The sequence below is a fragment of the Branchiostoma belcheri genome, unplaced genomic scaffold (genome assembly GCF_001625305.1).
Source record: "Branchiostoma belcheri isolate BF01 breed outbred unplaced genomic scaffold, Haploidv18h27 scaffold149, whole genome shotgun sequence".
Taxonomy (NCBI): domain Eukaryota; kingdom Metazoa; phylum Chordata; class Leptocardii; order Amphioxiformes; family Branchiostomatidae; genus Branchiostoma; species Branchiostoma belcheri.
The window spans coordinates 496683-510204 of record NW_017802924.1 but is presented as its reverse complement, the minus strand read 5'-3'; the positions used below and the strand labels follow the sequence as shown (position 1 = coordinate 510204).

General features: G+C 42.9%; 2 protein-coding genes across 3 annotated transcripts in view; both read right to left on the bottom strand.

The window, feature by feature from the left end:
* The window catches only part of LOC109465139 (dual specificity tyrosine-phosphorylation-regulated kinase 4-like), a 66375-nt gene extending 60826 nt beyond the window's left edge, over nucleotides 1-5549 (bottom strand). Inside the window, exon 1 of one of the 2 annotated variants that reach the window (XM_019762286.1) lies at nucleotides 5381-5549. The gene's annotated coding sequence lies outside the window, so the exon portion shown is untranslated. The remainder of the gene's footprint in view (nucleotides 1-5380) is intronic. The other variant, XM_019762282.1, reaches the window with a different exon arrangement.
* A 2001-nt stretch (nucleotides 5550-7550) lies between these two features.
* Nucleotides 7551-12962, bottom strand: LOC109465132 (serine/arginine repetitive matrix protein 1-like). The gene is made up of 3 exons (XM_019762273.1): nucleotides 12679-12962; nucleotides 10880-11487; nucleotides 7551-9001 (listed from the first exon to the last, which is right to left on the bottom strand). The coding sequence occupies exons 1-3, from the start codon at nucleotides 12752-12754 to the stop codon at nucleotides 8849-8851; spliced, it is 837 nt and encodes a 278-aa protein (XP_019617832.1). The 5' UTR covers nucleotides 12755-12962; the 3' UTR covers nucleotides 7551-8848.
* Nucleotides 12963-13522: the final 560 nt, after the last annotated feature.

The window sequence follows — 13522 nt, the reverse complement described above, 5'->3', positions numbered from 1 at the left end:
GCGCGAGAAGGTCGAGGCTCAACTCTCCAGCGAACTGGACAAAGGCAACTACAAACAGAGCGACACGAAACCGACAATAGTGAGCGCACTAGGTGCTATCCCTAAGGCGAATTCTGACGACGTACGTCTCATCCACGACTGTAGTCGCCCCGTGGGAACAGCTTTAAATGACTATGTTGAAACAGAACACTTCTCCTATCAAACCCTTGACGACGCGGTTAACATGTTAGAGCCAGGCTATTTCATGGCGAAGATAGACCTGAAATCAGCGTACCGGTCGGTCCCAATCCACCCTTCTAACTATGACGCCACCAGACTGAAATGGCAGTTTGACGGACAGCGTGAGTACACTTATATTTTCGATACAAAGCTACCGTTTGGCGCCCGACGATCACCTGAAGTATTTCATAGACTTTCCCAATCAGTGAGGCGGATGATGAAAAGACGCGGATACCACACAATAGTTGTTTACCTTAGATGAGTTTTCTCATAATCGGAGCGACGTATGCGGAGTGCCACCTGGCATTCCAAACCCTGGTGGACCTTCTGACACGATTAGGGTTTGAAATAAATTGGCGTAAAGTGGTGTACCCTACGCAACGGATTACCTTTCTTGGCATTGACATTGACGCGGTGGAGCGAACTCTCTCCTTACCCAGTGCGAAACTATGCGACATGCGGACCCTACTATGCGAACTGAGCGAGCGGAAGCGGGTCACAAAGCGAGAGCTGCTTAGCCTGCTGGGGAAACTCAACTGGGCGGCTCGAGTTGTCCGTGGCGGACGGACTTTCATGCGGCGACTTATTGACCTCTCCAAGACACTGCGACGCCCCCAGCACTTCACCAGACTTTCTGGAGAGGCTAAGGCGGACTTGGACTGGTGGACGAAGTTCATGTCCAGGTTCAACGGGACAGCGGTCTTCCTGGACAGAAACCCAGTTCCTCCTATAATATTTAGTACGGATGCTTACGATAACGGCGGGGCGGCGTTTTATAGCGGGGACTGGTTTTATATTTCCTGGCGTCAAGATGAACCGGACATGTGCAATAGGCACATCAATGAGAAGGAACTCTACACAATCATTCTAGCGGCGAGACGATGGGGCTCTCTATGGTCTGGCAAACGGCTCTTAGTGCTCGCGGACAGTGACAGTTCAGTCTGTGCGATAAACAAAGGCACATCGCCGTCAACCCGCTTTATGCGATGCATTAGAGAGCTATTCTGGCTGTCTGCCGAGCACAACTTCTCCTTACAAGCCCGCACGTGAAAGGCAAGGACAACACTCTGGCGGACGCCCTGTCAAGGCTTGATGACCCCGCACAGGCCGAAGCTCGCCAAGACCAGAGTACTGCAGTGGAACACTTGAGAATACAGGAGTTTCGGTTGACTGCCACCGACCACATGTGTCAAAAGAACATTGGCTGTTTTGCCAACCCAGGCGACTTCCTGGCTCCCAGTACAGACCAAGACACATGTGCAGTGACTCGTCCCTAACTGCTGTTTATCTTCCCCACTGCAGACCACATCTTGGAAAGTGAAGCCTCGCTCGATGCGGACATCCGATACTACCGGGCGGGCACGTATGCTGAGTCGACCAAAGCGACATACCGGTCCCAGCGGCGAGCGTATCTCCGGTTCTGTCTCTTCCACCAATACACACCTGTTCCGGCAACCCCCAAAACGATAAGCAGATACGCGGTGTTCCTGGCACGGACACTGAAATACACTAGCGTGGTGAACTACCTCAACATTATACGCATCCTCCACCAGGAAGCGGGATACGGCAACCCCTTGCAGGATAACTGGCTCCTACAAACCACCCTACGCGGTATCCGTCGGATCAAGGGTGAGAGTCCCAAACAAAAACTTCCTATAACCCCCGATGTCTTGCGTGCCATCCACGAGCGCTTGGACCTAGCCCGGACTCAAGACGTGGTGTTCTGGGCNCTTGTGTCGAAGGGAAAAATTGACTCTAACTTCTCTAAGGGACCAGCAAAAGTGGTCAAGTTAAACTGTAATTATATCTTCTACTCATAGTCAGTATTTTCCTGTAGAAGCTGTTATACATGTAACTTCTGTGTAAGACGGGTAGTTTTAGACAGAATGTTGAGTATTATCAACTCTAGATGACCACCATACCAACACAAAACTGTGGGGTCACAGTGGTCAGCCACCCACCCTTTGTGCAAGCACTTGAGAACGGTCAACAAATTTATCATGTACCAAAATATTGATCGGCTGAAGTCCCTATGCAGGCTGAGTTTGTGTCACTGTGATTACCATAAACTACCTCATAAATCTTCAATAAGTGCTTAAAGTATTTAACTCAATTAAATCAATTAACCTATCATCAAGCTTCGTGTAACTTAACAACAAACATGTGTACACTGAACAGCGCTGGATTTTACAGTAGTACAAAGTATGTATATTGGCTCCAATACCACCTACATACATGTATGCAGGTTAGTGCAGGTGAAACTGGAGTATTTCTGATATCAAAGCTGCTCCTACAAATGTACTAGTGCACTTGTCCAATTGTACTGGCAGGCTCGCATTGGCCAGGGTTAATGTGTACAGTATATTTTTTGGAGTATGCGGATTTTTATTTGCTGTCTAGACTTTCACCACATATGAAAAGTAAAGAAAATAATGGCGATAGTTTTTTTAGTATGATCCATACTCTCTAAATTCTAAGTGATGCATGTAAAATTTTCAATGTTACCTTCACCAGTGCTGGTATGCAGATAAAAAGCATTTCAAGCCCTGATCTGACAAGTGCGTGCAATTTTTTCTATGCAATTTTGTCTATTCTTTTCAATACGGCATATGCCAGGTCACGATTTGACAACTGTTAACTAATAGTGTAATGTTTATACTTTTTCATATCTACAGGATTTGCCCAGTACAACCAAAAATGACAATCTAGATGAGAAAATGTCAATTATGATCCAGTTTTGGCACAAAAATCTTACATAATATCACTTTAAGAAAACCAGACTTGTGCATTAAGTACAGAAATGTAAGTCCCTTGACAGAAAGAACAAGCATTATCTCAGACGACATTTGTTAGTCTACTCGTGTGTTCCCACCCTATCATGAAGTCTGTGTATACCTGTTTGTCCCTGATACTGTTACAGTTTGTAAAATTTATCACGCCACCGAACAAACACTGATACAAACAAGCACACACACTGTAGATAGTAGTCAGGGAACGTTAGTTCATACGTGCAGGTCTGCGTCCACAAGTTTGGGTTAAGTAGACTGTGGCACGTCAAAGTTGGCCTGTAGGCTCAGTTTCTATGTGACCAAGGAAGTTCAAATGGACCATTCCTTTGGTAAACAGATGAAAATTTGAATTTAAACTTGGGAACTGACACAAATGGGTAAAATATTACCTGAACGGGCAATGTCAGTACACTTACTTATTCACACGAAACATCTTTTTCATATCCCTAACAGTTTTCTAACTTTCAATCAAAAGTTAACTTCATAGCAGATCAAAGCTAATAGGCGTTGGGTAAGACTAGTCTTCATGTCTTTGTGGTAAAAGAATTCTTCGTCTTTTGTATTTTGAAAAGAGGGAATGTAGAGACTGAAAAAAAGGTGTGCATTAAGAAAAACCAATGACCCTGATAGCCCTGGAAAAATTACACCATGTGAATATGGAAACTGTATGCTTCCTGTAGTCAAGGCAGTATTGTTACAACTGCCACGTGACGATGAATTCAATCTGCAAGCCATAGGGTATTACGTAGACTCTCAATAAATTGGTAATACAATACCAAACTTCTGTTATACTGCTAGAAGTAAGACAGTATGTGTATCCAACTGCTGTAAAAAGCTTTTTTTTCCAGCTATTTTGAATATATAACGTTACATACATGAGGTAACATGTACGTCAGGTGAAATAATATGTAATTTTCAAATGTTGACAATAAAATGCTGCTAGATGGACCTAAGGTTGCAGTTCTCTACCAAGATTTTAACTCAGGTTGTCCTGTGTGCGTTAAAGTTTTCTCAATCCCTGTTTGACTTTTTGGTTTTAGCCAGTGTCTTCATGTACTACCACAGTCATCTCTTGGGTCAAAATGGGATTCGAACACTACTTAGTTGCCATGGCAACAATGTTCTACGCCCAAAAGACACCGTTTACACAGGCACTCAGATCACTCTGTCTAGTCTGTAGGCTGTTTACAAAGGTAAACATAGTCATGTATGCATCCGGCATCTGAAGGTGTACAAATATGCAAACATAGGCTAAATGTGTTACCACCTATAGCTTAACCACCTTGTCTATTTCTCTTGCAAGTAAATGAGTCTGATTACACAACCAGAGTCAGTGAGTAAATTAAGTAGCAATTTAAAAACCTTCGACAAATTGCAATGATTGTTGAGATCTTTACAATTTGGCTTTGACAGCTAGTATTCTAGCAATCTCCAAGCAGATATCTTGAGATGGATCAAGGGCAAATTATAATCTTTTAACACACACACACACACACACACACACACACACACACACACACACACACACACACACACACACACACAAACGTGCATGTGTGCGCCGCGTGTGCACATATAACATATGTAGACATTTGGATGGGTGGTTGTCTATATTAATATTTCTGTTCAAGACTAACAGTTAATTTCAATAATTTACGTGAAAAATTTGAGTTGAGTTGAATACTGAAGACCTGTACATACTTGTGCATTTGTCAAATCTGTCTGTCAGCACTGCATAGTGTTATTCGCTTAATTTTAGATGCAGATGCAATCGTTATTCCCAAGAAAGATTTTCACAAATATTTACAAATTTGTAAGTCGCCCCCCTCCCCTCAAATAAAGTTCCGTAGTTGAGTCAAGAAACTTAATCAAAAGATTCCGGAATAAACAAAATAGAAGACGACAATGCAAGATACACACAACAACAAAAAAACGATAGATAGCAAGACCTAAAAGAAAATCTCTCTTGTTTGTACTACTCAAAGTATTGGACGATCGATGTTTGACTTTGAGATGAAAATAAAATCACTTAGAGATGAAAATAAAGACACAACAAAAACACAACAACATAATCCAAACATCAACAAAATATCGTACAACCAAGCTCAACTCCACATCATCAAGTCTATTTAAGCCTCAGTAAACAGAACAACAGACTGTTTTACACCTCAAAGTCTACAAACGCCGTTAAAATAAGCACAGAATACATGACTTATCTTGTCAGGAAGTTTCGACCGAAAGACACAAATCGCCCTCTCGTACATGTGGAAAATATCGTCTGCAAAGAGTCGGCGACTCGTTACCAAGAACCCCCCAAACCCTAAACTAGTACTTGGGTGCGTCAAGTAGTCCTATACGTTTAAGATACTCACACTGTGTCTTGTGCCTTGAGGAGAAATCATGAGAAAACCGAAGAAACTTGGACGGAACTGAGCGACTGAGCACTCCCGCGCCGGTATAGTGTCACCCTACCATGGCCCAAGTAACAGAGGCTCTGTAAGGAGGGTTTCTAGTAACACTGGTACCGATTACTTCAACTACCAGCCCGGCTGGTCAACATTTTACCTTCGCGCATTTCGTTTTAATTCTTACTTTATCTATCTACATTCCAATAGAAGACCTAAAGACGATTTAATTTGAGAAGGAAGTAAACCATGTAGGGTACGGTTTTTTAGTAAACCCTACAAGAGCCTAGAGAGTAAATCGAGCCAGGCATGGTGATCGAATGTCCCAAAAGGTGTTGTCTTACCTGCAGTCACAGAGTAGCGGGGAAAAGACAATTGTAGTCTGGGAGGTAATGTAAAAGAAAATGCGCTCAGGAGGTCGTCTCGTTTTCCAAGCTTTACTTGTCTGTATTGTATTTGGTTCGGTGACTTTATTACCCCCAAGATCAGGCCATGGGGCCGCGGGACGATTCTCTTTTCTTGCTCTGTTTCAGACGAAGGAAACATACATGAAACAAGTAACGTTGTATGTATGTATATAGTATGTCACAGAAAGGCTGGTATCTTGTGAATGCTTTATAAAATCATCGACTGCATGAATGATCGATATGATGATAAGGAAGGGACAGTCGTTGAAATTTACGAAATGAAGCACCTGTTCTGTGGCTTCTGGAAGCTCGAAATGCTGTCACAAAATTGATGACAGCAACAAAATACTTCGTGAGAAAATGTCTTGCTCCAAATTATTGTTTTTGCCGCCCAGAGAACCTTGGAGATTAGGCCACAGCAATTAAATTTTATGGATGACAGACTCAAAACTAATGCGAGAGGGCGAAAAAAAAACAAGGCGGGCCCCAAAAAACAAGCTTAAGATTCCTACATTTTCAAATTTTGACATCATGAACCTTGTGAAACAAGAAATGATACCTATACAATGTACTAAGTTTACTGCCAACCACTACAACATCCATTTCTTACTGAATAGAAGTTTTTAATCATTGTACAAATGGTTTTGATTCGGTAGGAACATCACATATAAAAGTAATGAAAAATTAGTACATCACTGCATCAAAGTAAACTTGAAAACTAAACATTAAATCAGAGTCTTGTCTTGTCTCCTCTCTTCATATTCATCTGCCATCCATATTATGGCATTGCAACAGACATCTCAGTGCCCATTTTTGGCATGGTGACCACAGTCGGGGCAACAATTTTTTTTTTCGAAATCAGGCGAAAATTAATGCGTGCGCTGATGTCATCCATAAAGATTACTTGCTGTGGCTATATATATATATATATATATACACATACATTTGTACACTGAAAGGTAGCGGCCACCAACACGGTCCGGAACACAAGTCTGCCAACATCGTCGGCCACCGTCACTGACATTCACCCAAACATAATTAACGGCCTGAAAGATTTCCTAACTAGAATTATTCAGTTCATTACAACAGCGTAGACATAAAAGGCGTGGAATATTTATGTTCTGTAATGACGTTTGAAAAGAAACACAAATGTTCTAGAATATGCCACAATTAGAAACGTTCTATCATGACACTCAAACACTTAGTGGGGTCATGTCAACTGTTATTGTGGGTTAAAACTGCCTCTGGCGATTTTCATATGAATCCCAACTTGCTACCTCCGGTTACTTTCATAAAGCTTAGGTCACAATTCAAAAAGGGGCTTGCTCGGCGCGTTTGCGGCCTGTTTGCAACGGGAAGACAAACTCGTAAGGCCATGTTGATTTGATTATATGGATGACATCCTCCGGGAACCCCAAAATTGATGCGCGCGTGCGAATAAAAAAAAGTTTTGCAAAAAAAAAAAGTTGTTTTCATTATGAAATCTACGTGGTCATGAGGGTTGAGCAAATGGCACAGAATATGGTTTGGCGAATAATCTAGTCTTCAAGTTCATTTCTTTACAATTTCGTCTTTTTTCGTTTGATTTTGGCATTCTACGACATTGGTATGGTTTTTTTGTAACTTACGGTATATTTTTGCTCATTTTGCAACTGTTTTGTACGATTTACAGTATGGTTGAAAACTTTTTTTTTGAAACGGCCGAAAATTCATGCGCGCGCGGATGTCATCCATATAATCAAATCAACATGGCCTTATATGCACGTCTACTGCCTTATGGGAGTCAGTGGGAATAAAGGGATAACTGAGCAACCAACAACACATTTGTAACAGTGGGGGGTTCATAGGCGCGACCAACTGTCCCAGACGATGGGTCTATACCTTTTAGCCGAGTCATTAGAGCGTCGGACGGTGGCCTGGAGGGTCGTGGGTTCGTGGTTATCTGTTTCTACTCGCTCCTCCTGTGTCTTACACATTCAACAGCAATTGTCCTATCGGTTGAGCTGCAGCAGGATGTCACAGGTATGAAAGACCTGGATCCAAGCAATACAAGCGCGCCTCCTGTCGACTATGACTCCTACTGCAAGGTGTGAGCACAACAAGACTCATTCACTCACTCAGCACCGCATGCTCCAGGGAGCGTCGCGCCTCTCAAGTTGTCTGCCAGATGGTTCTGAAGATACCTTGATAAAATTTTGTAACTTGTCGTACGCAGGATTTTAAGTGTTAGACTAGAAAAGACATCGAAAACAGACTGGCAAATCAGGGAAAATTGAAACTTTATTATTAAAACCTTGGTGTGACAATTCTGTACATCTAAATCAAGAGTGAACGGATACTAGGTAGTATACATGTGCAATGACGTAGTTACGTGTCACCATAAAAAAACAATGTAGCATACTACAGTCTATATATGTGCAAGAGATGATGCTAAAAAAAGTCATGAACTGATTATGCAACAGGCTATCACTTTGTTTTGTTAGTTTTGTTAGTGGACCAGCAAGCACTTTGTTGTGTTAGTTTTGTTAGTGGACCAGCAAGCACTTTGTTGTGTTAGTTTTGTTAGTGGACCAGCAAGCAACATATGAAATAAACTGTTTGTTTGACTTTGTAGAGAAAGACTCATCTAAGTTGAAACTACTTGTAATACTGTTCTGTTTATGAAAATGACGACAAAAATACTTTTTTTTTCTTTTTTGGTTTTTGTCTTATTGAATACCGAAGATAACCGGACTACATCCATAGCGTAATCGGAATGTAGAAAACTGCATATTTGTAAGAAATGTTTCCAGTTGTGGGTCACCATCATATCTTTTACATGAGGAACTAAAAAAAAACTGCGCTGTAAAAAAAAAATTTTGCAAACCCTTGCAGAAACCTCCAAATCGAAACGTTCTGACGTTCTAGAACTGCAAGAAGTGTTTCCAGTTGTGGGTCACTATTACTGCTTTACATGAGGAACTAAAAAAAATCAAACTGCGCTGCAAAAACCATTTTCCAAACCCCAAAAATCAAATATCCTGGGAATTTAGAGTCCCGCAGCCCTTCTTGCTGCGATGATCATTGCCAGGAAGTTACGGGCCTTTCTGCTCCCGTCCCAAATGAGCGACGCTTGGTTGGTGCCTGGAACCGGCAACAGGATGGGACGAACGTGCGCAAGGACAGGGATGATGGGGATGGTCTGCAGGGGAGAGATGATGGTAATAAAACTTCTGAGCAAACTGGTATAACATCTGTGTCCATAATATCACCAGGGTACATAATATCGCCACCTTGAGAAAAAGTGTGCTTAAAGATATTTTTACTGCAACATACTTTTGGTATGCACTCCTTCACACATCAAATGTACATACGAGGGGTGATCCAAAAGTTCTCGGCCTCACCTAGAAAATAAAGGTCAAACTCCTATTCTTTGGTATAACTGTATACTATGATATCTTACATCACTGCACACAAAAATGCAATTTTCTATATTCATTAATTAGCACGTGACGCCCCGTGAAAGTGGTGCAGGTGAGGGTAAAATTACAAAATGGCCGCAACAGAAGCGTGTGCTGTGATCAAGTATATCGATAAAAAACTATGTCTCCTAAGGACATCCATGAAGACATGGTCAAGACACTTGGTGATGACTCCCCTTCTTATTCAAGTATAAAGAATTGGGTTACTAGCTACAAGCGCGGCAAGGAGAGCACAAAAGATGAACATGTGTCAGGATGTCACAAATCAGCACCACGGACAATCCAGTTGAGGCCATCCATCACATGGTAGTAAATGACAGATGTGAGACTGTCCGACATGTAGCAGGTTCTTTGGCCTGTGTTATGACTCAGTTCACAATGTTTTGTCGAACATCCTGGGGATGAAAAAACTGTCTGCATGGTGGGTGCCTCGAATGTTTTCTGAACATCAGAAGTTAAACAGGCTGGACAATTCAAGGAACGAATTCAGTCCAATCCATGCAATTTTCTCAAAACATTTGTAACCCAAGATTAGCTGGGTTCACCATTTTCACCCCGAATAAAAACAGCAGAGCTAACAATGGATGAAGAATTTTTCCCGGCCCCCAAAGAAGTTTTAGTGAGTTTCATCCGTTGACAGGGTTTTGCCTCTGTTCTCTGGGGCAGTAAGGAAGTAATCATGATTGACTACATGTGAAGGGGTTAAAGCATCAATGGGGAGTACTATTCAACAGAATTACGACAGTTGAGGACAACGATCAAAGAGAAAAGGAGAGGAAAGTACCGAGCTGTCGTGATGAAAATGCACCTGTCCTCACAGCACAGGGGTCAGTGGCTGCAGCAAACGAATTTGGGTTTGCAGTCTAACCCCACCCTTCCAATTCACCTGACCTAGCACCGTGGGCCTTCTACCTGTTTCCTAAACTCAAGTTCCACTTACGTGGTCAACATTTTGATGGCAATGATGACGTCATCTATGCGGTATGGGCCAATCTGGGGGGTCCAGATGCAACCTTCTTCCACAAGGGGAAATTAAAGCTGGAACATCACTGGACCAAGTGCATTGCAGTTAGAGAGGACTATATAAAAAAAAGCGTAAGAAAATTTTACTGCCATGACGTTTTCTAGGAGAGGCCGAGAACTTTTGATCACCCCTCGTACCTTGGGTATGTTGCAGTAAAAAATATCTTAAAGCACACTATTTCTCAAGGTGGTGATATTATGGACCCTGGTGATATTATGGACACAGATGTTATATTACACAACAGGCTATCACTTTGTTATGTTAATGCAAGCAATATACGTTTGACTTTGTAGAGAAGGACTATCATCACCCCCTACATATGCGCGAGTCGTAGCGAAGCCGCATTGCACAAACATAGCTAATAGAATGAATGAAAGACCTTTATTGTACATTTTTGCTCATTGCGAACTAAGTACAGGTCATGGTAAATAGCGATGGTAGACTAAATATATCTATAGTAAAACTACATATGTACAGGTTCTGCTTCTTCTCGGTTCAATTGTAGATGTAACAGATGTAGTTTATAGTACGAGGATTATCGAGTTTCATGAGTAATAGAAAAAGCATGCTTCACCTCTGACGAGGATGACTGGTGGGGAGTCTGTCCGGACTCAGTAGTGGGGCGCGGAGACTGAGCCTGCTTCTGGCCCGACTTCTCTCCGGCACTGGCCAAGGGGGTTTGGGGATCTTCCTTCTTCTGAGAGGGGCTCACTTTCAGGTGACCGGCCTCGGCGGCGGGATCCTTCTGACCCGCAGATGCAGTGTTCTTCAGACTTTGGTCAGGCGGAGCCTTCACGGCCTTGGAGCTGTCTGCCTTTGCTGCTGACTCTTTCTTGGGCTGAGGCTTCTTCTTTTGAGACTGTAGCAAGAACCCGGCCTTCATTCCGCCGAATGTCGCCTTCGAATTGCCCTTGGCTGTACCGGGAGCCCGTACAGAGGGGCTGGGTTTGTCGGGCTCTGCAGCCTTGATCTTCGGCGGGTTCGCATTGTCGGTAGGCCCGTTCAGGTCACTTCGCCGGGATTTCTTCTTTACTGAAGTTGCGCACGACTCATCGTTGGGCCTTGTTTTCTTCCTCACCGATGTGCCAGACTCTTGTGCAGGGGCGCTAGGCTCCCTCACCACGGGTGGGGGCGGCACTGCACTTGCACACTTCTCACTGCGAACGAATCGCACGTTCACGGCTGTAGAGAGAACATATCAGAATCGGTTAGAGGCTATGTAAAGCCATATACATGATCCTGCCAAATACATGACTCCGACACTACTTGGGGGGTTCCGATATACCTGAGACAAGAGGTGGGAAGGGTTTAGTCGTGATGTGGGAGACTAAACCTAACTTATTTGTAACCTAACCCCAATCGTAAGTCTAACCCTAGCCCTGAACAATGATCCCAACTCTAACCCTAACCCTAGTACCAACCCTAGCCCTAGCCCTAAACACCTGACATCTCACGTATGTGACAACTCAAGGATTTGGCACAACAGGTGTTCTTAGAACATCACTGACTCAACTTCACCTACTATCGAACAGCGGCGGACAGAAACTAGCCTGATTTCGGAAGTGAAGGAACACCGTCGGTGAAGGACATCCAGGTAATAAGATACGCCAAAAAAAGTTATTCAAGCAACTGGATACTCTTCTGCAAGTCTCTAGTGTCTCTAGTGTCTGCAAGTCTCTCACTGACGAAAGGTAGTGGATGCTACCAGGAACGTCTGACCGTTTCCAAAATCACATAACGTTACAGTTGCTTAAGTAACTGTTTTTTGGTGAAGGAACACCGCTCTCACCTTTTCTGACGGAGCCTACAATCCTGACTACCAGTCCGAAAAGCAACAGACTGAACTGCAGCAAAATCCCAAACATGTCGTCTGGACTAATGTCAATTTTACAGTAGGAAATATGAGCCGAATCAGAGCGATCAAACAAACACGTCTGACCTGATGTCGGAATTTTCGACTACTGCAAGGACAATTATGACGTCACAAGAAAGTATCCAAGGACATTTGACATTCGATCTTGACTTTGTGACGTTTTAAGACTGAGGCGAACGTGGTCCATGGTTTTTATTAGTAATCGTCAACGTCAGCTTTTTTTTTTTTCTTCTTCTTCCTTCTTCCTTCTTCTTCCTTAGAGGCTAGGTCCACTACTAGTAAATGATGCGGCAACATGATGTAGTACGTACTACTTAACAGACCGACCCCCCAGCATGTCATCTGTCTACATGTATTTGGTCGATTTTCTACTCTTTCCAGCCGCTTCTGAAGCCCGATAGAGGCTAGTATACTATGGGCCGTTCTTAGAACATGGCTACAGAACTTGTCTTAGGTGACCAAAACTGGTCTGAGATGTTTGGAAATAAACTTGCACTCACCTCTCTTCAGAACGCCGAAGAGTCTGGCTACAACCTGTAACAGGAAGACAGCGTTGATCAAGAGAAAACTGAACATCGTGTCATCAAATGACGTCGACTTTCGCGGCTGTGAAATACCTGACAAGGTTGAGGGACGCAGAACGTGCGTGACCACTCAAACTCATCTCAAACTTTCACAGCTGTAAATAGGATTATGACGTCAGAAATAAGGGTCGAAAAGAGACCGTAGTGACGTATTGTGACGTTTATAAGGTTTACGATGCCTGATGGGTAGGTAAGTATGACGACAATAATCTCCAAGCAGATACATGTACTAGGGTGGCAAAAACAGTATCAAATTGGCCAGGCAGTATCCATTGGCCAGAGAGGATCCATCGCATATGCCACCCACGTTAGATAAAGCCGTGTGACGTGGACATTTTTCCTGACTTTGTTTCTAGCTTTACAGTGTGATATTTGGTAAATTGAAAGACTACGATTCGCACTACGAATACAGTGGATATATGAGTCCAAAACTCTGCATATTTTACTGTGTATGGTCAAATTCAATTTGTCAAATTTTAGGCGGTCGTGAGTGACAAAAAATACAGAAGACTTTCAAAAGAAAACACGTCTTATTAATTTTCAAAACCCTAATTTAAGGATGGTATAAAAAGTTTTTACGTGGACTACAAACTTTATTACCCAAACAAGTTGTACTCTCAGGGGGGCATAACTTCGGTGTCCATGTCCGGTGATATGTGGAACTGACGTCAACGTGGTCTACATGTAAAACAATGGGAAAAGTATTGCTATGGCTGACCCAGGTCAACAAAGGGTCAATTATCTAGATAAAACGACCGTA